Source organism: Enhydra lutris, unplaced genomic scaffold (assembly GCF_002288905.1).
Source record: "Enhydra lutris kenyoni isolate GAN:26980312 unplaced genomic scaffold, ASM228890v2 scaffoldscaffold5, whole genome shotgun sequence".
Classification (NCBI taxonomy): Eukaryota; Metazoa; Chordata; class Mammalia; order Carnivora; family Mustelidae; genus Enhydra; species Enhydra lutris.
Window position 1 is genome coordinate 50,238,165 of NW_019154089.1, and position 24,433 is coordinate 50,262,597.

Below are 24,433 nucleotides of genomic sequence, written 5' to 3' on the forward strand. Positions count from 1 at the left end.
GGCATTTTTGATTGCCACAGCAACGGGGATGGGAGGGGGGGTAGATGGGGAGGGGTGGTGGAGAAGGTCGAGGGGTGGGGGGAAAACCAATAGTTAGTGTCAGGAATCCAGGATGCCCGAAGTCCATAGGTCTCAGGGCAGTCTCTGTGAAATTGTCTCACCGAGAATGACTGTAACCCATCGATAGAGATGCACTGAAAGAGCAAGAGGGTAGTACTCAGACAGGGGCTAACACGGGCCATTTGGAATCCATCAAGGGGAAGATGATGCTGGTGAATTGCGGACTTGTTTAGTCTCAGTTCTGCTGTCACTCTGCCTTCAGACACTGGACTAGACACACCCTGACAGTCACCTGGGCTTTCTGTATTTCTCTCTCCTGTGGCTGCGTTACTCTGCAGTCAAGAAGGCTGGACCAGACTCCCGTTACCCACTTGGCCATGATCACTAACCCCATCATGACCACATGGTGAGGGAGTATCTTCTGCAGGCAGAGACTGCTCTGCCCGGGAGCTCCCAAGCAGTTTGGGAGGCTGGAAAACATGAAGCTCTAAAGGAGAAGTGTGGTTGAGACCAAAGGCTCTAGAATCGCATCATCTTATTGGACTTCCAACTTCACCTTTGGTTAGTTTTGCAACCTCACGCGAGTTATTTGACCTAGTTTTCTCATCTGTAGAATGGGGGGTAATGATAATAATTATCTTACAGAGTTTTAATAAGGATTAGATGAGACCATCTATATGAAGAGCTCAGCGCGTAGTAAGCGCTCACTAATTAGCTATTATTATAAGGGTGGCAAAGAGCCAAATTTGGCTGAAAGGTTAAGAGTATGTTGCTGGACCCACACTGTTGAATTAAAAATTTTAGTTCCAGTGGGTGCCTGGGTGGCTGCTGGGTAGGTGTCTGACTTTTGGTTTCTGCTCAGATCATGACCTCAGGGTCCTGAGATAGGGAGTCTGCTTAGGGCTTCTTTCTTCCTCTCCCTCTGCTCCTCCCCGCTTTCAAACAAGCAAGCGAGCAAACAAACATGTTAGTCCCACAGCTTCTGGCCTTGGGAAACCTACTTAAATTCACTACACCTCATTTTCCTCATCAGTAAAATGGGGGGATAATAGTTTCCATTTCAGAGGGCTGACAGGACTTGATTTAACCACGTAAATCTTAGAACAATGCCTGGCACAAGGCAAGCTCTCCATAAAGCTTTGCTATTCTTTTAATGGAGTATGGAGGAAGCAGCAAGCAATGATAGAAAGGAAATAGGAATCTAGATTTTATAGGACAATTGGTGAGTGCCTTATATAAATGATGAAAGGGGCAGAACCCATTTTTTTTTGAATGTTTAATAAGTACTGGAACTTACCACCAAAGGAGTTGTTTTGAGCATTGAATAAAATAAGACACCCCCATGCCCACTGTGGGGTTTTTTTTTCTTATCCCCATTTTGCAGATGAGGTTGAGAGTTTTACCCAGGATCTTGTGATGGGCAAGGGACCGTTGGTTATGTTTGCCTCTAAGTTCCTGTTGTTTCCTCCTCCCTGCTGTGTCCAGCTACAAGAAGGGAAGTGATGCGGGTGTGTGGGGGGGTGGGGGGATGTGGAATATGAGGAATTAATTCTGCTACAGTTAGGATTGTTACCTGGTTCCCAGGTTAACACTTCTGAGTTCAAGATACTGCGGTGCTGGCCCCTGGATGACCACCAGATGTCAGTGCTAACAAGGACTTTCGTCCCTTCATTGTGTGTCCAGAGCTAAGTGCAGACTGGACTTAATTTATCATTTGGGCAAGAAGCACCATCAGATATGACTCTCCAAGAGAAATTTAACCTGATTGTGGAATCCATCCTCCAATACATCCACATGTTGAGAGACTGTAGAGGGCTAGGTCAGAGGAACGTGTATTAACAGAGCCCAGAACTGAATTTGGAAACTGGGTAGTGGTAGAGCACTTGGATCTTTAACATAAAAGTCCACATCGTCACTTCCTAAGGAAACATTTCCATATGGAAAATAAAAGTTCCTGAAGGGTGGTCAGTTGTGGAAACCAAAAGGCACTTAAAACCTTGAGTTCATGAAGTAAAAAGGTATTGATTGATTATTGATCAGCAAAGTCTTAGAAATGTACCTTTAAACTTTTAAATCATGAACTGTAATTTATGCAGGATGCAAGCCTGTATCTGCACATGATTCAAATAAAACTTTCCTGAAACAACACAACGTGTAAGGCACTGATATTTTCTCTTCTATCCTTCCATTAAAAAATGCTTGGAACACTGAAAAAATAAAAAAAAAAATAAAAAAATAAAAAAGCTAGCTGGTATCCACCAAACTGATGACCCACAGTTTGAAAAACAGTGACCTAGGAGATTATCCCCCAGTATGTTTCAGATGAAGCCCCGGGTTTGCACCGCTTGATCAGAGTTAATTTCTAGGGTTAGAGTACTCTAAGGGAGAAAGCCACTGCTTTGGATATGGACCTGGACTCCAGCTGCAACTTTGCTTTAAGTTATATATTTGCTGGGGCACCTGGGTGGCTCAGTCGGTTAAGTACCTGTCTCTTGATTTTTAGCTCAGGTCATGATCTCAGGGTTGTGAGCTGAAGTCCCGTGATGGGCTCTGCACTGGGCGTGGAGCCTGCTTAAGATTCTTTCTCTCCCTCTCCCTCTCCCTCTGCCCCTCCCCACCACCCTTCTCTTTAAAAAAAAAAAAAAGTTGTTTATTCTCTGAAAGCTCAACTTTCTCCTACATAAAATGGTTGTAATAATGCTGTCTCACAGGACTGTTTATGAGGTGCCTGGTACATAAGAGATTTTCAAGATATGCCTTCCCCTTCTATGCTTGAAGGGTTTTATATTCCATGTGGGTAGAGAACTTTATGGTTAAACTAAATGAGGGCATTCTGCTGTGGAAGGGGGATTCATGCTAAGAACAGTGATTTACGGATAGAGTAACCCTGAGTGCAGGCGTCACTGCATTCAGAGGCAGAGTGAGGGAAACCTCTTGGAGGTTCCAGGAGAGGAAGACGTGTCCACTTTACAGGGATACGTTCCCTGGAATTCCTCTGTCTGAGTCTCTCCTCGTACAGATTACATGGATATTATTACTCGTTTAATGATTTTCTTCACTAGGAACTGTGCTTGACTGGTAAACAGTAGTTGCCCCAAATATTCTTGAATTACTGCACAATTACGGAAGAGCATGAGACTAAGGGTCAGGCATCCCATCAAGAGAACTCTAGCCATGATCCCCTGGACATACTGAGGAAGGAGCTGGAAAGACGGAATTTTTGATATTCAGAGGAACAGATACTAATCACTGGGGTATTGTGATTTGTTTTTTAATGGAGTTGCTTAGATAGATTTTTTTTTTTTTTTTTAAAGTCTGTGAGAGCTTCATAGCTACGTTACATGAGGAAGGGACCCAGAACCCCTGGCCCAAGAATCCATACTACCACTGGCATTGTTTTCTCGTGATGTATTTCTAGCTCTCCTCCCCCATGAGATCATAAATTCCTTGACTCTGTTTTATGGTAATGCCTATTGTTTGGTGAGTAGCTGCTCTATGTCTGCATGATCCCCTAGCCTGCAGCCTGCACGGCAAGGTAGATGCTGGTATATCTCCATTTTACAGATGACAGGAATGACCCCCAGAGAGGGGGCCAAACTTTCCCAAGGTCACACAGTGAGGAAATAAAGAGCCAGGATTCCAACTCTGTACGAGGGAGGTGTGGTCCATCTCCACAGCACTCATGGCACCTCCCTTCTTCACCACCTGGATATGCTTGTGTTCAATACATACGTATGTGCGGTCGGTTAGTCGACAGACCCAGGACTTTGTGGTCTGATCCTCTGCAGATAAGCGGGAGCCTGAATTGCCAAGTCCAGGTTTGAAGAGAACGTTCCAGGATCCCGAGCCTGGCCTGTGGGGGGCATTGCTTCCGGGCACAGAGAAAGACAGCGATTGCATGCAATCAAGGGGGAGCAGAAGATTAAAGAGAAGGAAAGCAGGGATGTGGACAAATCGTCTGAGCCTCAGGAACAGAGCCCCAGACTCCTGCGGATTCCTGCCTGGATGGGAATGAGCAGAGAACGATGCTTCTGGCTCCGATAATGGGCTTCTGTGACAACCCAATCCTCTTCTGCCCAGCTGGATTCCAGCTAGAGAGTGTTTTCTCAGACTTGTGAAATTTTGGAGCTGGAAACGACTTCGGAGGTTATTTGCTGCCATCCTGTGGCAGGATCCTTCTCTCTCTCTCTCTCTCTCTCTCTCCAGATAAAGCCAGCCTACACACACTGTGTGAAACAAACGTAGTAGTAACATCAGTATAACAGTAGCCAAAGGTGATGGTGAAGCTCCTTTACCATCGCTAAAGCACGGATGCCGACTAATCAGAAGGGACACAGCAGCGAAGAGCGGGTCAGTCTGTCCTGCTGTGCTGATTTTCAGCCCCAGAAATTGCTACAGCGTATTGAGCACGTGTATGTGCTGGGTGTCAGCTAAGTATTACCTAATTAAATCCCCATAAAACACCCCGATGCGGCGGGTACTTCACCAGAGGAGGAGACCTTAGGTTCAGAGAAGTGAAATTACTGTCCCAAGGATACACAGTACATAAATGGAGGAGCGTGGTTTGAACTGGTGGTTGCTGGAGGCACTCTCGGGTGGCTCACTGTCTCCTAAGTGCGTAGCTGTGACAAGGCGACAAGGTGGGAGCAAGGTGATGTCTGCTTGGAGTCTAAGAGTTTGAGACAGGTGGGTAGGGGAGTCTTTTCTGTTCTGCTAGGAGTGACTCCTTGATATCATCCAGCAAGGGCCTCTGAGGGGTTGTATGGTCATCCCAGTCTCGGATTTCCCTTAGGCAGGAAACACCTAATAAATGGTGACCTTGTTCCTATGTCAGGGTTTTCCTTGATTTTGGGGGGTGGGTGGGTGGGAGGAGTTAATTTGAAAAACATTTCCCTCATTTTTACTTCACGTCTTCTTTCCACTTCAAGAGGGCTCTTGCCTGGGGGAAATATCTGACTCCACAGGGGCTAGAAGCCATGAGATGGGTTCTGGATGGTGTCTGAGCTCTCGAACTCCTCAACTTTTTTTCCAAGCACCGTACCTTAGTCTTTCCCCATGGGGCTTCATGGGGCCTCTAAAATGCAGTGAAGAGGTCTAGGATGACCCTGAAGTGTAACCTGGGGCAAGTCACAACCTCATGAGAGAGACAAATGGGGGAAAGAGAGGGGAAAATGGGAGAAAAACCTAGGCCAGACATAAAGGCCCAAAGTAGTTGTAACTTCATGAATGAATAAATCTGAGAGAGAGAAATAAGGATTTCTTAAGTACAAGTAAAAAAAAAAAAAAATTAGTCTTTCAAGAGACACAGGAAAAATCCATCAAATGATAAAGAACCCCAGTGAGGATTTCCCTGTCCCTGGGCTTAATTTTTGTAATAATAATAATAATAATTACTATCTAATATTTTGATGGGAAAAATTGATGTGATTTTTCTCTCTTGCTTTTCTAAATAGATTTCTATATAGATGAGGACCCAGCCAAGGGTCCTCATCTGTCTCAAGAAATTAGGGAAATTACTACAGTAAGAAATAGATAGTATTTGGGTTGTGATTCTCAAAATAGAGTCTTATTTTGGGGCACCTGGGTGGCTCAGTGGATTAAAGCCTCTGCCTTCGGCTCAGGTCATGATCCCAGAGTCCTGGGATCAAGCCCCACATAGGGCTCTCTGCTCTGCAGGGAGCCTGCTTCCTCCTCTCGCTCTCTCTCTGCCTGCCTCTCTGCCTACTTGTGATCTCTGTCTGTCAAATAAATAAAAAAAAAAATAGAGTCTTATTTCAGAGCAATAGAGTTGACAACCGGCATTGTGAAGAGAGCTTTTCTAAGTTCCCTCATCTCCTTCCTTAGCTTATTGAGATCCAGGCCAGTGAAAAAGACCATAGGGTTTTCCTTTGTGAGGCTCATGCAGGAAGAGAAGTGGGTGGCAAAAACCTCTCTTCCATCCATAGGGGGCTGGAAAACAAGGGACCCCAAGAGCAGGTGTTCTATAAGCTGAGGAGCACATGTGGGAGAAAGCTCTGACCCCTCTCCTTCCCTGTTTTGGGTGGCTCTGCACAAAAGAGGGTAGAGTTTGCATGGCTGAGAACCCTCTCATTTTCTGTGTGGTGTGGATATCAGGTTGAGAGCCAGCCGGTCTGACAGGGACCCTGCCTTCATGGGAATGAGTTCTGGAGTTGGGTGAAGAGTGTGGAGAGGAGGGAAGGGAATGGGAAATCCAGAGGACTGTCCTGAAAGATGCCAAGCATTTAAATAGAAGGTAGTCGAGTTACCTAAAGGAGACTATTTAGATGGGCAAGAGCTAGGATTGTTAATCCTGAAGGGCAAAGAGATGTGTTAGAGATAAAATAAAGGATCTCTGGCCTCTCAAACCCCCAGTGGCATCCCATCACACCTAGAATAAAACCCACAGTCCTCACAGAGGGCTGCAAGACGCTGCCAGGGGGCTCTCCGTCAACCCCTCTCTGACCCTCCCTTTTGTCCTTTCCTCCTGGCCTCCAGGTTGTTCCTTCCACACAGTTTGCTCTACACACTGAGGTCATTGGAGGACCCTGGGCTTGATCTCTCACTCCATTCGGGTCTTTCCTAAAAGAAAGCCTCCTTGGGAATCCTTCCCTGAGCACCCCATTTAAATAGTGCTCTGAGAGCTCTCTGGGCTCTTTCCAGCTTTTTTGTTCTTTATAACAGTGATTGCAACTTCACCCATTGTCTTAGTCAGCCTGGGCTGCCATAACAAAATACCACGGACTGAGTGACTTAAACGACAGACATCTTTTTTATCACAGTTCTGGAGGTCGGACGTGCGAGCTCAGGGTGCCCACGTGCTCGGGTCCTGGGGAGGGCTCCCTTCCTGGCTTGCAGATGGCAGCCTTCACCCTGGGGCTCCGTGGGGCCTTTCCTCGGTGTGTGTGCACGGAGAGAGGACCACTGATCCTGTCAAATTAAGGACCTACTCTTATCACCTCATTTAACTTTAATTACCTCCTAAAAGCCCTCTCTTCAAATACAGTCACATTAGAAGTTAGGGTTTCGGGGCACCTGGGTGGCTCAGTGGGTTAAAGCCTCTGCCTTCGGCTCAGGTCATGATCCCAGGGTCCTAGGATCGAGCCCCACATCAGGCTTTCTGCTCAGCGGGGAGCCTGCTTCACCTCCCTCTCTCTGTCTGCCTCTCCATCTACTTGTGATCTCTATCAAATAAATAAAATCTTAAAAAAAAAAAAAGAAGTTAGGGTTTCCACATATGACTTTTGGAGAGTATACTTTCTAATCTGTTACAGTGCGTGTTTATTGGAATTTATTTGTACATTCTTGGGTCTGTATTACCCCTCACTATGTTGGCTCCCTATAAATAAATGTTAAATAAAGGAGAGAACTTCATTTTCTCTGGATAATCTAGTGTAGTGCAAACAAATTTATGACCCCATTATAATAACATCCCAAACCATTTATTGAGCATGTATATATGTCAGTGACTTTATTTATTAAAGATTTTATTTATTTATTTGAGAGAGAGAGAGAGCACAAGCAGGGGGAGGGGCAGGTAGGGGGAGAGAGAGAAGCAGGTTCCCCTCCGAGCAGGGAGCCCCAGGCATGGCTCAATCCCAGGACTCTGGGATCATGACCTGCGCCTAAGACAGTCCCTTAACTGGCTGAGCAACCCAGGTGCCCCAATGTCAGTGACTTAACCTTTGTTTCTTACCTAATCTTCAATAATCCTTGAAAACAGGAATGATTATTGAACAAAACAAAGCATGGAGAGGTTAAACGACTTGGCCAAGGTCACATAGCTCATAAGCAAAGCCAGGATTAAGACAGTCTGTCAATGCCAAAGTCTGTTTCTTTTTGGACTCTAGACGAGTGGTTCTCAACCTCTGGTGTACCTCAGAACCACCCCGATGGCTTGTTAAGACAGGCAGCAGGACTCCAGCCTCCGAGTTTCTGATTAGGTAGGTCTAGGGTGGGAATCTGAGAATTTGCATTTCTAGTAAGCTCTAGTAACTTCTGGTCTGGGGACCACACTTGGAGGATCACTCTGGAGACACAGAATACTTCAAGTTTTTGCTTCAGACTTCTGAACTATTTTCTCTTTCTATGGCCTTTGCTTGAATCAATCAGGGATGAGTTTCAGGTCCATGCTGTTTCCACACAGTCTGGTCAGGAGTAGCCACGAGGAGCTCAGAGAAAGACCTTTGCCACAGGGTGGCAGCAGCATCCCAGGTACCATGTTTGTCCCGGCCGGGCCGGGGACTGCTCATTAGCAAGCCATCCCCTGGGTTCCCACAGAGTGAGGGCCTGACTGCCTCTCCATTTCCCCTTGGCAGGGAGGAGGAGGATGGAAGGAGGCCTGGCAGAAGGGGAGGTCCCTGGCACACAGAGGGGCACTTTTGTTCTCTGGGAGACTCAGGAGGAAGCTGGGTGGTCTCCTCAGAGTGTTGAATTGTGCCCTTCACAAAACCACCATGCAGTGTGGTGCTGCTGGGAGAGCGGGGCCGAACAAAAGCCCACGGAGGAGACTGGCAGGCCTGCGGGTCCGCCCCGGTGCAGAGGCCCAGACCCCTCTGTGCGGAGGCCTGCGGGTTTCTCCTGGTGCCAGTTTCCAGGGGTGATGGGCCTCCCCACAGCTCCCCTCCCAGACGATGTAGGTCTAGGGCCTCCTGGCCTCTTGGCCTCCCGGGGGAGTTCCATCCTGCTCACAGTGGGCCCAGATGGAGGTGGGAAACCCCCCCCCCCTCCCCCCCCCCCCCCCCCCCCCCCGCCACCCTCTTCCTCCTTCACTGAGCCAGTTTTGTCCTAAACATCTTAAGAATCTAAGTGCCCGAAACCACGCTGGTGGTGTTCTATTATTATCTGTTTAATTCTCATTACATCGTCATGAAGAAGGTATCATTATATTCATTGACAACGAGGAAGCTTAAGTTTAATCTATAATTTGTCAAGCTTAACTGACCACAGAACCCCATTATGACACTTATATTATGCCAATATACAGAAACTTGAAAGGGACATTACTTTGAAGATTGTGGGTTTCATCCAACTCCCCACATGTACAGCCAAGGGCAAAAGTCAAGGTCAAGGTCCCACAGTTGGTTGAAAGCAAGCGAGAGAATAAAATTCCTTTCTCTTGTCTAAGTCTGCTCTTCTCTCCACCTGCCCGGTGAACCTGTTCTAGAACCATCGTTACCACGAAGTTAATAGATGATGTTCCCGGGTTAATGGAGATGACCCAGGGCCCCTGTTGAAAATGCTGGAGGGTTCAGCTGTAGCAAGTGTGGATTCAGCCCAGCACTGTGTACAAGTCTGCAGGGAACCTCCGCTCTGAAGCGGAAGGCCTTCAGGTTTTAGGGCGCATGAAGCTATTTTTAGTCTAGTTGTGTTAGTTTTCTAATTCGCATGTGGACTTTCTCGGGTTTGTTTTCTACTTCTTTGGCTAATAGCTCACCATCAACTTAAATGACACAATGCTTCACAGAGGTCCGACAGTGCCAAGGCAGTGGAATTTGGTGACACTTTTCAGACTGGTGTTGTTGACAGAGTCTGTGAGTGCTAAGTTCTCCCAAGGGCAGACCCATCATCAGTTCCTTTCATGGCTAAGCTGATCCCTGGATGGTCTTTATTTTCTCCTGCCATGTCTGCAGGCTCCTGGCTGGCTGCCTTCAGGCCTTTTATGATCCCCTGAACCTACAGAGTTGAAAAAGAAATTCACAAATTGTCATCTGACACCATCTTCCTGGAGACTCAGTGCTATCTTTAACATGAGCCTATGCGATGATTGGGAAAGAGTTTATGGTTTTTAGGGGCATGTTTTGTCCTTCTGCAGTATCTGTGGGGCCCTGCTTTTCATAAGCCTCAGCCTGTGGTTTAAAGAAGGGGCTTTTGTGGGAATGATGCCTATCCTTGGAAGCTGGAGTGCCCTGAAGAAACTTTGAAAAATGCCTCATTCCCAAATTTACAATGACTAGAAAGTGATGGTCTTTGAATAGTATGAAAAAAATATGGGCACTTTCCTAAAAGGAGCACCCCAAATGAAAAAAATGTGTCCACCATTGGAAAAAAATTTTCAGCCCTGTAATGGATTACAGAAAATATTCTATGTTGGGGCAGGGCTTGGTGGACAAGAGGAAGGAGTAAGAAAAAGGAAAAAAAAAAAAAAAGGAATGAGAAGAAAAGAAAAACAGATGTGAATCTTAAAATATTTTAAGCATAGATATCTGAAATGGTATTTAATATATTTAAGATGGTTCTGTGAGGGTACCTGGGTGGCTCAGTGGGTTAAAGCCTCTGCCTTCAGCTCAGGTCATGATCTCAGGGTCCTGGGATCGAGTCCCGCATCGGGCTCTCTGCTCAGCAGGGAGCCTGCTTCTTCCTCTCTCTCTCTGCCTGCCTCTCTGCCTACTTGTGATCTCTGTCTGTCAAATAAATAAATAAAATCTTAAAAAAAAAAAGGTGGCTCTGTGAAGTCTTTTTTTTTTTTTTTTCTTTTTTTAAAGAGAGATTGTGGAGTGGGAGATGCAGGGGCAGAGGAAGAGAATCCCAGGCAGATTCCCTGCTGATCGGGGAGCCCAATAAGGGGCTCCATCTATGTCCCTGAGTTCATGACCTGAGCTGAAATCAAGAGTAGGACATTCAACTGACTGAGCCACCCAGGCATCCCAAGACTGGTCTGTGAATTCTTAAAGGTGATTGATCAGGCTTTTGAAAGGGAGCCACAAGATTTACAAACACATAATAAGTGATAATGTCCCCAGAGCAAATAAACAATGGGAAATGAATGTCCCAGATCTGGACTGCCTTTTAAAGCAGTATTTTTGTTTGTAGAGAGAACTTTAAAGTTAGGACAATCATTTTTACTAAAATCACACAAACTTTCTCTACAGCATCACTTTATGGAGGCAAACATAAATTGTCTTGAATTCTTCATTTCGCTTATATGTAGGGTTGTTAGATTAACAAAAATACAGGTTGCCCCATGCAATATTTCAGGATGAACTTACACTAAAACATCATTATTTAATACTGATACTGAAACACTGTTACTTATCCGAAATTCAAATCTAACTGGATGTCTTGAATTTTATCTGACCACCCTACTTGTATGTGCAGATTCAGTAAATGTGACTTTCCAGACTGAAGGTTGAGACAAGAGTTTTGCAGTTGAGACAAGAGTTTTGCGGTTGTGATGAGGGAAATCTGGTGGAAAATGTTACCATCCCGCTTTCGAGGCTCTTGTATGTGCCTGGGAAAAATAAGTGTTGAAGATGAGAATTTAGAACAGGATAGCAAAAAAAGCGCTGGGAGGGGAGAGCGGCAGGTCACAAGGAGACAAAAGGGAGAGTAACACCCAGAAAGGAAGGGGTTCCTGGGAGAGACTACTGGAGAAGCAGGGTGACTAGAGAGAAAAGGGAAATGGGTGCACTGAAAAAATTTTTAACAGCTTGATGGCTTTCTCATATTTATCCTCCTTGTGCTCTGCAGACCTTGTAATTCCTTATGTGCTTATCAAGCGAATTCTTTTCAGGAGGACGTTTAGCCCTTGCCCCCCAACCCCCGCCTCCCCGCAAAGAGCTCCGGGCTCCCCCTGCTGGCTGTCATGGGTATCGCCCCAACCAGCCCCAGCTTCATTTCTCCCAGGGATTCATTTCCCACTTTCCCTCTTAGAAGCTGCCCATCAGCTTCCTTCGCTCTTGCTGCCTTGCTCTTTTTCCATCGGCTTATTCATTCGGAGCCTGCTTTCGGCGTGACACCTCCCAACTGTTCTGGTCCCCGGGAACAGGCCACACAGAGCAGGTCATTGTTGCCCCAGTTCGGGGACCACCCGGGTGGGAGCAGAGGCTTCGTGCAGCCGCGGAGGCCGGATGATTGACAGCAGCCTCGGTCAAGTGCCCAGCAGCAGCCCGGAAAGAGGGCCCCTGCGCCCCCCCCGCCCCCTCCCCCGCAGGATGCTCTTCCCTGGGCTCGCATGCAGAGAGAATAGAGCCCTTCCTCTAAGCTCCCTTCAGACCCGCGCAATTAACAGCACTAAAATCTCTGTTTTCAACATGGTGTGTATGAATAAAGACAACAAAAAAGGGTTTTATTTGGAGAGTGAAATTATTTAACTTGGGAAAGGGAATCCTGCTGGGGGTGAGACAGTGGTGCTGAAGGGATAAATACGAGAAAGGGAAAAACACACAGATTCCCAACTTCTCCAAGTGTAGGATTTAAAAAGTTCGTTAGAAATATATTTACTCATCAGAAACATTTTTAAAAAGTTAGCCTGAAAAATGTTCGGTTGTTCCTTCCCCATCATCTTCTGCACCCCACCTACCCCCACCTCAAACAGGTCGTACAGTCACACCTTGACAGAGCTGCTCTCTCCCTGAACGGTAAGGGCATCTCCACAGACCTCCCAGAGGCAGATGACCGGCTTCCCAGGCTTGCACTGTGGAGGGGTTAGGAGTGGGGGGCAAAATCCAGCTTGGGCCACAGAAGTGAGAAAAAGGCTGTTGAAGCACTTTCCGGCAGCGGGCTGATCTTTTGTGGCACTTTCCTGAATGCTTTTGTGTCCAGAATGTCCTACAGGTTACAGATATGGGTCCCCTCAAGGTGGCCAGACTGGTTCCGTTCCCTCAGGCTGTGAGCAGTCTCCTTCCACTTCTGCAATCAACTATTTGAAGCTTACAGATGCCTTGAAAAAAGTTAGGATGTACTGGTCAAACAGTGATTTGTAAATTTTTTGGTCGAAAGATCCTTCAGACTACCCTGACATTTGTGTTAACTTGCCTCTTCCTGGTTGTTTTCCCTTTGTGTGTTTCTCTGGACAATATTTTCGGAGTCTGAAAAGTAAATGAGTCTAAAGATCATTTTGGCGAGCATTAACTTCATTATGATATTAAATCTTTCTATCCAAGACTATTGCATATCTCTCCATTCACTGAGGTCTCTCACAGTCTTGGCAATAAATTTTTATATTATTTTCAGTTAAAAATAAAATCATTCAGAGAAATAGATGGAAATCAAAATGTCTACCCCGGAAAAAAGCAAATACACAAAACCTTCCCTACAATTTCAAGGGCTACGCAAACTCACTAAAGTCTTCGCATGGATGACCTAAGGGTTTACAGACCCTACTTAAGAGCCTCTCCTCTGTTACCTACAGGAAGAGAGGGTCACATTAAAGAGTCCCCAGACACAACTTCAACGTGGGCATTCCATATTATCGTCTGCCAATTCTTTATTAAAAAGCTTGAGGGGAAAAAGCGGTAGTCTAAAAGTTGTTCTTTATGAACAGAAGGGTTTCACTAGGACAGGGACTGCTTCTGAAACATCCCTTGAGATCTTACTCTGCTCTTTTCACAAATGACAGCACTAATCACATAGATACATCTACCTAATTTGAAGGCCAGACAGGAAATTACTTTTTTGGAAGAGTCAATGGTGGCATTACACTTTTCCAATCCCCATATGGAAATGATTCAATTTATCTGAGAAATTTATGTGGATAAGTAAGTGCAGCCCTATACAGCAAAGTGCTTCCTTTACCAACTCTCCTTTCTGGCTCTGGTTCTAGGAGTTGGGCAGGGAGGGCCCTTGTCCTCTCTTATTTTTTTACGACTGGCTCCCTCAGCTGGTCCTTCCATGATGTTACCTAGTATCATCTAGAAAAATCTGCATGGTAGCCTTTCCCAGCACTGCCCTGAGCTCACTACAATACTTCTGTGGAAGGAACATGGATTTTTCTTCAGGCAGAAGAATAACAACAACATACAAAATTATAATGTAAAACTAATTTTTTTTTCTTTATTGAAAATACATCTACAAAGTAATGCTTCTCAGTCCCCACTGGGTACACCCAGATGCGGAGCCTGTGATGGGCTGGCGAGAGGAACATCCTAGAGGGCTTGCTTTCCGTAAGAAATGGTTAGTATAAAAAAAGATCACACTGTGTAACAGAATTAATTTGACATGATTAATGTTTTCCTCTACCGGTGTCATGAGATGACAACCACGGATATTAACTTTTGTAGTGTAGTTCCCAAAAAGAGCCTCGGCATTAAACGTTTACTTGACCACCGCCTAATGTTAACTTTTGTACACAGAGAACGCTCACGAGCTATACAAAAAAATCTCTCTAATTGTATGTCGGAGGGTGTACGTCTAGGTTTTCAGTCTGTTAGCATGATTAAGTCCACTCTCTACCATTTTCGGACGGAAACTCAAACACAGTTGGTATTGTCTGATAGCTCCTACTCCATGTCTTTGAACTCCTTAGGGGCTAAAAAATCAATCTCCTCTAAACCTGGGAGCTGCCTTGCCTGCAGCTGATGCCCCTTCTGGTTTTTTCTTAGAACCGCATCGGCAGTGTCTTTATACTGATTCATCTTCTACCATTTCTCTCAGGGACACAAACAAAATAAAACCAAACCTCACTCCAGCTGAAGGTTTTGAATGATCTGATAAGTGGAATTCCAACACAAAGAGATATCTTGTTTCTCTCGTTCTAAGAACTTTTGATTATAGTCAAAAACCTTTTCAAATCAGAGACCACCCACCCAGCTCACGGACCCTCTATTAGAGAGAGAGCTCATTCATTTGACTTCTTTAAAAAATATATGAGAAGTGACCTTCTCTGTTGATAGGCAAACTTCCTTTGGGGATGATTTTGAACTGAAGAGAAAAAGTATTTCAGGTTAAAAAAAAAATGAACCTCTCTGTTTTAAGTTCTTCCTTAAAGATGATCTATAATCTTGGTGCTTTAAAATCCTCTCTATAATGTCAACCATGCTCTGTTCTTTCCTACCTGGCTCTTTAGTGTTCTATAGTAAGACCATGGCAGCCTTGCTAGTGGCTAGTCTTACATTTTACTTTCTAAAAGTCTACAGTCAGTTGAGGAGTGGTGGGAGACGTCCCTCCCAGAGCAGTCCCTTCTGTTTGGGAAGAGTAGAAAAGAAGGGACTACTTCCCCTGTTGGGAAGAACTGAGCAGGGTTTCACGGATTAGTCCACTCCTGGAATGGCCTCCAGCCTGGTGACTTGCATAGCTGATATTTTGGTCACAGGACCTGGTAAACCATACAGCCAACCCTCCCCTACTTAGAAAGGTTCGTTTCCAGTAAGTGTCCTTCCTGAAAGTCCCATGTTCCATGGAATGATACTTGCTACAGGATGTTCCAAGGGGGAATAGAGGGCAGGCTCTTTCATGACATCACAGGATATCTGGGCTAAAAGAGACCATAAAGGCATCCAGGGAACTCACTCATTTTACAGGTGAGAACACTGAGGCCTGGAGAAGAGATGTAACTTGCCATGGTCACATGGAAATTTCACTTTATGTGACTTCTTACAGCTGTGCTAGCTGTGTATTCATACTGCCCTGATATTAATAAAATCAGGACACAAATCAGAAGAGAAAGGGGAAAAAAAACCCCTTCTATTCTCCTATTGATAACCGATTGTAGTTTATCAAGTTGTTTTGATACTAAAACTGAATTGTATTCTGAAAGGTTTTTAACTTTTGAAAGTTGATTTAAAAGCATGTTTTAGTCCACTATTTGTTTGACTCTTTAGCTTATAAAAAAATCACATTTACAGTTTTCTGTGTCACATAAACCTGTAAGACCTGATCTGACTCGCAAAATCCTCCCTTGTTTTTAGATGAATACTTCCCAATCCTATCAGAGTATGCAGGAAAAGGGAGGTAAGGGGCTTCCTGGAGAGAATGAGTTGTAACAGATGGAAACATTTTACAATGGTTTGCAAACACCTGCTGCTCAAGAAAACATTTTTTTTTTTTTTTTGTGTTAGTCTACATCTTGGTTTCACTGTCAGTGGGTTTCTCAGTCTCGCTTTCCTGGGCAATCAGCTGATATGGTTTCTTCATTTCATTCTCCTCGATCACCGAATTACCCATTTCCATGTCTCGGTTCTTCAGTTCGTGTCGCGACAAGTGCTCCACAATGCCGGCTCCAAGGGAGTCTCCCAGCACGTTGGTGGTGGTGCGGAGGCGGTCCCTGGGGTAGAAAAAACCGGGCTCCTGTGAACATCACATGATTTCAGCTCATATTTTGAACCGGCTGCTAAATCTTTAGAGGCATCTTTTAAAATTCTGCTTGGTGTATCCACTAACCACGAGCTTACATAACAGACATAGAATGTTTAAACAGTAGTTACTGAGTTATAAGGGCACATAGGTGACCAATGTTCATTTTACTTTTTTTTAATTTATTTTTTTCAGTGTTCCAAGATTCATTGTTTATGCACCACACCCAGTGCTCCATGCAATACGTGCCCTCCATAATACCCACCACCATGTCCTCCCAACCCCCCACCCCCTTCCCCTCCAAAATCCTCAGTTTGTTTCTCAGAGTCCACAGTCTCTCATGCTTTGTCTCCCCCTCCACTTTACCCCAATTCATTTTTCCTTTCCTTCTCCTGACGTCCTCCATGTTATTCCTTATGCTCCACCAGTAAGTGAAACCATATGATAATTGACTCTCTCTGCTTGACTTATTTCACTCAGCATAATCTCTTCTAGTCCCGTCCATGTTGATACAAAAGTTGGGTATTCATCCTTTCTGATGGAGGCGTAATACTCCATTGTATATATGGACCACATCTTCCTTATCCATTCGGATGACCAATGTTCAGTTACTATGAATGAATGTAATGTTAGAGTACCAACAGTACTCTAGGGCAAGAACCCTCCCTTTCTCCTTCTATTTAAAATTTCTCTTTGCCTCTCTTTCCTACAATTCACCTTCCTTTTTACCAGTCATTCTCAGATTGTGAACCACAGATTCCCAGGGCCCTGGAGGTCAAAACTATTTTCATAATAACGCCAAGATGGGTTTGGCTCTTTTCATTCTGATGAATGCCTAGGTGGGGTTTTGCAAAGACTACAACACAGCACAAGAGATACCCCAACAAATTCAATGTAGAAGTAGTCTCCAGCTGTCTTGTATTAAGCCAGACACTAAGAAGATTTCCAAAAATGTAAAATGGTATCACTCTTTTCCCTCAATTTCTGGTTTGTAATGCTATTTTTTCCCCCCGCAAAAATGTTATTCATGTCAAGATGTAATGAATTTGTTATTGTAAACTTTAAATGAATTTAACATTTAAAACATTTCTGTTTTCCTAATATGATAAATATTGATAGCTATAACCCACATAGATAAAAGCTTTTTGGGTCCTCGGTAATTTTTAAGTGTAAAGGGGTCCTGAGGATAAAAGCTTTGAGAACCACAGCTTTATCCTCTAACAGTCCTCATGGCAGTTGAGTGCCAACTGTGGGCTTAACCGTGGGCTGAAAGCCAGGCATTGCGACACGTAATCCTCAAGCATCATGGGGAGGTGGATTGCATTATCCTCTCCATGTTACAGAAGAGGAAACTAGGACGGCTGGGGAACCTGCCCAGTGTCACACAGGGGTGGTATGCAAACACAGATCCAAGTGACTGTGGCACTCATGCTCTTAACTGATTATCCTCCTCCTGCTTATCATGCCTTGAACACACCCATCAGCTCTTCATAATCCTTCCAGTGAAGGCAACTTACAGTTGACCCCAGCACCTACTGTATCCTTCTAGGCGTTCATTTTGGGCAGACTGTGATAAAATTTTTTTGCAAGTGAAAGGGAATTTATGAGAGAAAAGATGTCAGCTAGAAGGGCATGGGGAACATGGAAGATTAATGGGCCCCCTGAGATTAGGGTCTGAGGGGATGGAGGGTACCTTTCTTGGAACTTTCCGCAGAGCCAAAGGTCTATTCTACTTAATGACTCTAGTGCTCTTCCCACTGCATGACCACCCCCTGCCTGCTGGGTTCTGAGGGGGAACATCTGCACTGCATCACACCATTGCAATGGGAAGCACAAGGAGGAGGGACCAAGCCTGCGTGTGAGGCCTGTCCTTCTGCTCTGGCCACCGCCGGGATGTGTTGTGCAATTCAGAAAATGCCTTTGCAGACAGCCAGTTTCCCAATCGCTGACTGGCTTTATGGAGTGAGAAGTGTAGTTGCCAATGGGGCCCGGGAGCTGATAAGGGTGTGAGTGCACTTGGCGTCTGGGGCTTGGTCTCTAGATAAGGGCAGGGCCCAGGGGGTGAGGACAATTTACTCACAGGCCATGCTGCCCCTCTTGGTGGAGCCCTCTTGGCAGGTGGGCCAAGCTGCCTGGTACCCCAGAATAATGGAGGGGGGCCCCGTGACAGCCAGCCAGAAGGCAGGCCGAGCATACTCACAGGAACCAGTCCACAGCGATGATGAGCGTGATGTCATCGGTGGGCAGACCCACAGACGTCAGCACGATGACCATGGTGACCAGGCCCGCCTGAGGAATCCCAGCTGCCCCGATGCTGGCAGCTGTGGCTGTGATGCTGTTAAAAGAAGTTCCCAAACATAAGACATTTGTACGAGTCCCCCCAAACAGAGAGAATGCCCCACAAACCACGTGCGGTGGCGGTGGCAGCGTCCGAGCTGCTGGGTTAACAGAAAATATACTTTAGAAAACTTTAAAGGAGACGATAAAAAAAAGACCCACTGAGCTAACAATAATATTAACTAATATTTATCAAGGGCTTATTAGTGCCATCTGATATGCTAAGCATGGCTTACCTCATCTGATCCTCCCCACAACCCTTAGGAAGTTGGTCTTAGTATTATACACATTTTTAAAGGAAGACATTGGTGCTGAGAGACTTTTTCACATACCTGAAAATATTTTATAAGGTCTAAAATACTGTATAGTTACAATAACAATTTGTTTCCTATAATTCCTCTATGCAACTAGAGGACTGTAAAGATACTGAACATGTATGACTAATATGGTCAGAAAAAAAATCCATGGGGTGCCTGGGTAGCTCAGTTGTTAAGTGGCTATCTTTGGCTCAGGTCATGGTCTTAGAGTCTTGGGATCGAGCCTCGCATTGGACTCCTTGAGCGTGGGGAAGCCTGCTTCTCCCTCTCCCACTCCCCCTGCTTGTGTTCCCTCTCTCACTGTCTCTTTCTCTCTCTGTCAAATAGATAAATAAAAAAATCATAAAAAATCAAATTTATTAATTCCAAAGCAAATTGATTTATGAATAAAGTTCTGTACCACTATAAATATTTTTTATGGAGGTAGTATAGACCTGATTTGTAAGGCATACAACCTTGTCTAGAACTCCATTAAATAACTATTTGAGATGGCTGATGTGAGAATGTTTTATAAAGAGTAAAATATTACTTAGATATAAGGTGGAATTAATAAAAGTGAGTCTGTAGAAGAGACTGTTATGGATCTTTATATCTTATATAGTTCCTCTTCTATGGTACTAGAATGTTTGGTCGGTCTATGGCTGCCCAGAATAAAGACTACATTTCCCAGCCTCCCTTGGAGCTTAGACTAAGTTTCTAGCCACTGAGATATGGATGAAAGTGATCAAGTGTCTTGCGGGCTGTGCCCTCCTCCAAATCTGCCCACTGGCTAAGATTTGAAGGTGGTGATGAGCCATCTGGACCTTTTGGATGAGGGTAATACCACAGGGATGATGGAATCAAAGCCTGTGTCCCTTACACTGTATAAGACACCTACAAGTGTTGAGGGTTTTGTGGAGCACAGCTCCTCCACAAGAGAAAGAAAGTCACTCTTATTGTTATTATAATATTTTACTCTGTCACATGCAACTGAGCCTTTTTTGGAACTCAGGGCTTTTCCAACCAGTATGCCAAGGTATGCCCAAGAATGGGTTATGGGGAGCTGAGATATTGCTCTCCCAGCCCCAGTGTAGCTAGACTGTGCTCAGGGGTCCCAGAACCCTTGGGCCAATCACATCTGGCTGTGACCAGCCTCTTTTTTTTTTTTTTTAAATATCCTAACACATCCTACAGCTATTATTTTTCAATAGCTCAAATATATATACAGAGTCTAACATAATTAACTTCTAGATAGACATATTATGCACACACACACAAAGTGGGGGAATTGACAGATTAAAACTAGACTAAAGTGACATGAACACCAAATGCAAGCCATAAATCTGGATTTTACCTTGGTCTAAGGGAATAAGTTATAAAAGATATTTTTGGGGCAACTAGGGAAATCTGGATATAGGTTGGATATTCTGGAAGTACTTTAAAGAATCTTACTATTGTGGTTTTGTAAAAAATTATTCTTATTCTCAGGAGATGCATGCTGGACTATGTATATGTAAAATGTAATGAAAGCAGAGAAAGAAAGAAGCAAAATGGTAAAATGCTAACAATTGTTGGGTCTAGGTAGATGTTTGTTGTAATATTATTTCAACTTTCCTGTTTGTAAGATAATTTTTATAATAGAGTATACACAAACACACACACAGACATATATATATATGAGATATGAAAAAAATCTGACTTATTTTGATATCCAAAATAAATTGCTAATAATTAACACACACACACACACACACATGCACACGCACACACACAGAAGAAAAGAGTCTGATCTGGCTTGTGAGGCTTAAAGTCTCCCTTACTTACTGGTCTGTTGTGTATAACTGACTTTCAGTAAGCAAAAAATGGGATTATAATCACATATACACATGCCTATTCACGGGCTATCCTCAGAAGACTATAAAAGAAATTAGCAAGCAGCAGTGGCTGCCTCATGAGAAGGAAACTAAAAAATTAGGGGAGGGTATGGGAAGGAAAATTACCTTTCACTAGACACCTCAAATATAGTAGTTAAAAAAACAGTCTATAGAAACAAAATTCTCAACCTGTTGTCAATGGGGTCTCTCATCTATTTTATACTGTCTAAAAATTAACCCAAGAGAAAATGTTAAGCCAGTTTTTCAAGTGTAATTTTTTAGTACTGGCAATAACAGCTAACATATTTTAATGCCTTTTAAAACTGAAGTATAATCTGACATTTTTTAGAAGGAATTACCCATACTATGTATTCTGTAGATTTTAAAGGAAAGTGCTAGATGTTTTATTGATAAATTGATATTGATATTGATATATTGATAAATAAATTAATCCAGCGACATGCAGTATGCATGGCATGGTTCCATTAATTACTAAAAAGTGTTTGTGTGTCTAGGTGTAAGAAAAGGTCTTTATACCCCAAACATTAACAGAAGTGACCTGTAGAAAGATTGGCGGGGGGGTGATGGTGGCAGGGAAGTTACATTTTTTTAACTTCTACATTTCTATATTATTAGAATTTCATTATTAATAAATGTGTACATCTGTAATTTAAAAAAAAATGAATAAAATATCTAAATATAAAAAATAAATCTATTGCCACAAACCCCCAAACTTCTGTTTATGTTTGATCCTCTTTCCAACCAGGTTCTTCATCCAATCCTTGATCACCGTGTCAGCATTTAAAGTCATTCTTAAGAAAATGTTGTATAGAACCTTCCTCATACCTGATTGTAATGATCTGTCCAAAGTTCAGCTCAAAGTTGTTAACTTGAGCAATGAAAATGGCAGCCAAAGCCTCATAGAGTGCAGTCCCATCCATGTTAATGGTGGCCCCCACTGGGAGCACGAATCTGGTGACACGTTTGTCCACGCCATTGTTCTCTTCTAAGCACTTAAAGGTGATGGGTAGGGTAGCAGAACTGAGCATGGTTAAAAAAAAAAAAAAAGGGCATGTCAGCTGACCGTCCAGATCTGTTAGACCATGACTATGTGTTTGATATTTTGGACATAGTTCCTTCCTCTCCTAAGTCCTAATTTAAAGGGAACTTAAGTCAGCACTTGTATAAATAGGGGAACAGGGCTAGAAGAGCATGGGTTGCCTCCCTGGGTTATTTGGCAGCTCTCTTGCTCCTGGGTTCTTCTGTGAAGAAGTGTGATTATTCCCCACTCCCCACACCTGTGCTGAGTGACTCCGCCATCTTTTCCTTGGGCACAGGTCAACTGGAAGAGAGAGATGACAGTGGGCAGGAAAGGAATAGCTGATTTCCATCTGTCTCCCCAAAGGGTATACCGACAATCATTCCCTGCATCCCAACTAGGTCTGATTCGCACCTGCATGAAAATGCCAAATCGAATGTCTGGAAGTTTAAAACCCAGAACCGCCGCTCAGCTCCCCCCCTCCCCCTCCACGACCCCACCAGCCCCTCACTACCACTACCAGGATTCTGGATCAAAGTTAAGTCTGAGATGCTTTTTCTGACGGAAGTGAGCCACACAATGGACATCCATACCTGGAGGAGGTTCCGAGGGCTGTGATGAGGGCTTGCAGCAACCCTCCGATAAAAACCCAAGGGTTTTTCCGCGTTACCAAGAAGTAGAGGAGGGGCAAGACGATGACGGCGTGAATGAGCAGGCCGACGATGACGGTCACCGTGTACATGGCAAGCTGCCCCCCAATCACTCCCATGTCTTCCATCTCAACAATTTTCCCTGCAATCAGGAAGAGGATGCCCAGAGGGGCGTACCTATGTAGAAGCAACACACGCACGGTTGGAAGTCTGATTTCCAACGAGCTATTCCACAGAAACTACCAAGTGGCAAGAAAATATGACAGAGTTGATTGCCAAAACTCTTGTGCCCAGGATACTATTAGAACTTGCAGAAACTGTGAAGTTCTTTTTTTTTTTTTTTTCTTTAAAAAATATAAATGGTGGGGCACCTGGGTGGCTCAGTGGGTTAAAGCCTCTGCCTTCGACTCAGGTCATGATCCCAGAGTCCTGGGATCAAGTCCCACATCAGGCTCTCTGCTCGGCAGGGAGCCTGCTTCCCTGCCTACTTGTGATCTCTATCTGTCAAATATAAATAAAATCTTTAAAAAAAAAAAATATATATATATATATATATATATATACAAATGGTACATAAAAAGGCTTTCCTCTCACTCAGAATTTCTCCAGGTCACATTTTTTTTTTTTTCCTCCCGAGGCTATGAAGAAGGGCCAGTACAGAGGTTTTTAAACTCACCTCTTTTTCTAGATCACTCTCCTTTCACCCCACCTGGGTCACTTCTGTGGTCCTCAGATGCCACCCAACTGCCCCTGCCTTTTGTTCTAAGTACTCTGAAGAGCCAGAATCCACTGAACCAATATCCAGACTTTGGGGAGCATTTCCCACAGCAGAGCCTGATTTCCAAGTTAAAGCAAGATGCGCACAATGCCATTTCAGTGTTTTAGATTTGCAGTCATCTCTCTTCATCATAGTCTGTTTTTATTATTTTCCTCCCACATTACACACCACTTACAATATTACTTAGTATTGGTCTTCAAATTAACTTTTTTAAAAAGATTTTTTAAAAAATGATTTATTTGTCAGAGAGAGAGAGAGAGAGAGCACGCGCACAAGCAGGCAGAGTGCCAGGCAAAGGCAGAGGGAGAAGCAGGCTCCTCACTGAGCAAGGAGCCCGATGCAGGACCCCATCCCAGGACTCTGGGATCATGACCTGAGCCAAAGGCAGCTGCTTAACCAACTGAGCCACCCAGGTGTCCCTTCAAATCAACTCTTAAATAAATTTATTCTAAGAATAAATTTTATGGTGCCTGGGTGGCTCAGTTGGTTAAGCATCTGCCTTTGGCTCAGGTCACAATCCCTGAGTCCTGGGATCAGATGGAGCCTGCATCTCAGCGGGGAGTCTGCCTCTCCCGCTGCTCCTTCTCCGTCACTCTCCCTCACTCACTTAAGAAATTAAAAAAAAAAAAAAAAAAAGAATACATTTTATGTTTTAGTGCAAATGGAAGACTAGTACCATTTGCCACAGATCAAAGGCAATTGTATAATAAATTCAAAGCTACTAAAATTAATAATGCGCATGTACGTACTACCATGATCAGGTTATAGGTATTCTGATTAAGTAATTATCACCCATAGGCTGCTACTGGCATTTGTGATCTTCCCCACACACATTTCAAGAAGGAACAAGTGAAACATAAAATAACTCGTACGTCTAACAACTTTTGTCGCATAAAGGTCCCTCTGCCCCTCTTTCAACTCCTTTGTCTGATGTGCGTGGTAAGATGCAACCAAACTCACGTTACCAAACACAGAGGGGCCAATCACCCCTAAGGAGAAGAATCTGCTGAGAACTGTGGAGGTCTTATTTCAAGTTGAAAATACAATGCTTCTTTTTAAAACTCCTTTCAAAACCCAGGCCAGGAAATTATAAGAGTACCTGTTTTCAGAAAAGTAATAACTCAATGTTGAATGTGCAGGCAAATGTACAGCTTGAAAAGCTACATGTGAGGTTCATTCAGCAGCCTTGAATGGGTTTCTTTCATAAAAGAGGTGAAAGGTGGAGGCATTTTAATAATATGAAGATAAATGTCCACTTTCAGCTCTGCCAGGATTTCAAAGGAGGGGCTCCAGGATTTCAAACAAGGGCTCCTGTGGAGATCACATTCTGATCAGCCTTCATGCCCAAGTTCATATCCACCTCGTACAAGCTCCTGAGAAATGGATTTCTC

At 44.1% G+C, this 24,433-nt stretch overlaps 1 protein-coding gene across 3 annotated transcripts in view; it reads right to left on the reverse strand.

Moving 5' to 3' along the window:
- Positions 1 to 13,808: 13,808 nt before the first annotated feature.
- Positions 13,809 to 24,433, reverse strand: part of LOC111140916 (solute carrier family 1 member 3) — a 77,216-nt gene continuing 66,591 nt past the window's right edge. For 2 of the 3 annotated variants that reach the window (XM_022493176.1, XM_022493177.1), the window contains 4 exons: positions 22,208 to 22,441; positions 21,422 to 21,616; positions 18,269 to 18,403; positions 15,602 to 16,039 (listed from right to left, as the gene is read on the reverse strand). In XM_022493176.1, the coding sequence (XP_022348884.1) occupies positions 15,835 to 16,039; positions 18,269 to 18,403; positions 21,422 to 21,616; positions 22,208 to 22,441 (769 nt within the window). In that variant the 3' untranslated portion in view covers positions 15,602 to 15,834. Of the gene's footprint in view, positions 16,040 to 18,268; positions 18,404 to 21,421; positions 21,617 to 22,207; positions 22,442 to 24,433 lie in introns of all 3 variants that reach the window. The other variant, XM_022493175.1, reaches the window with a different exon arrangement.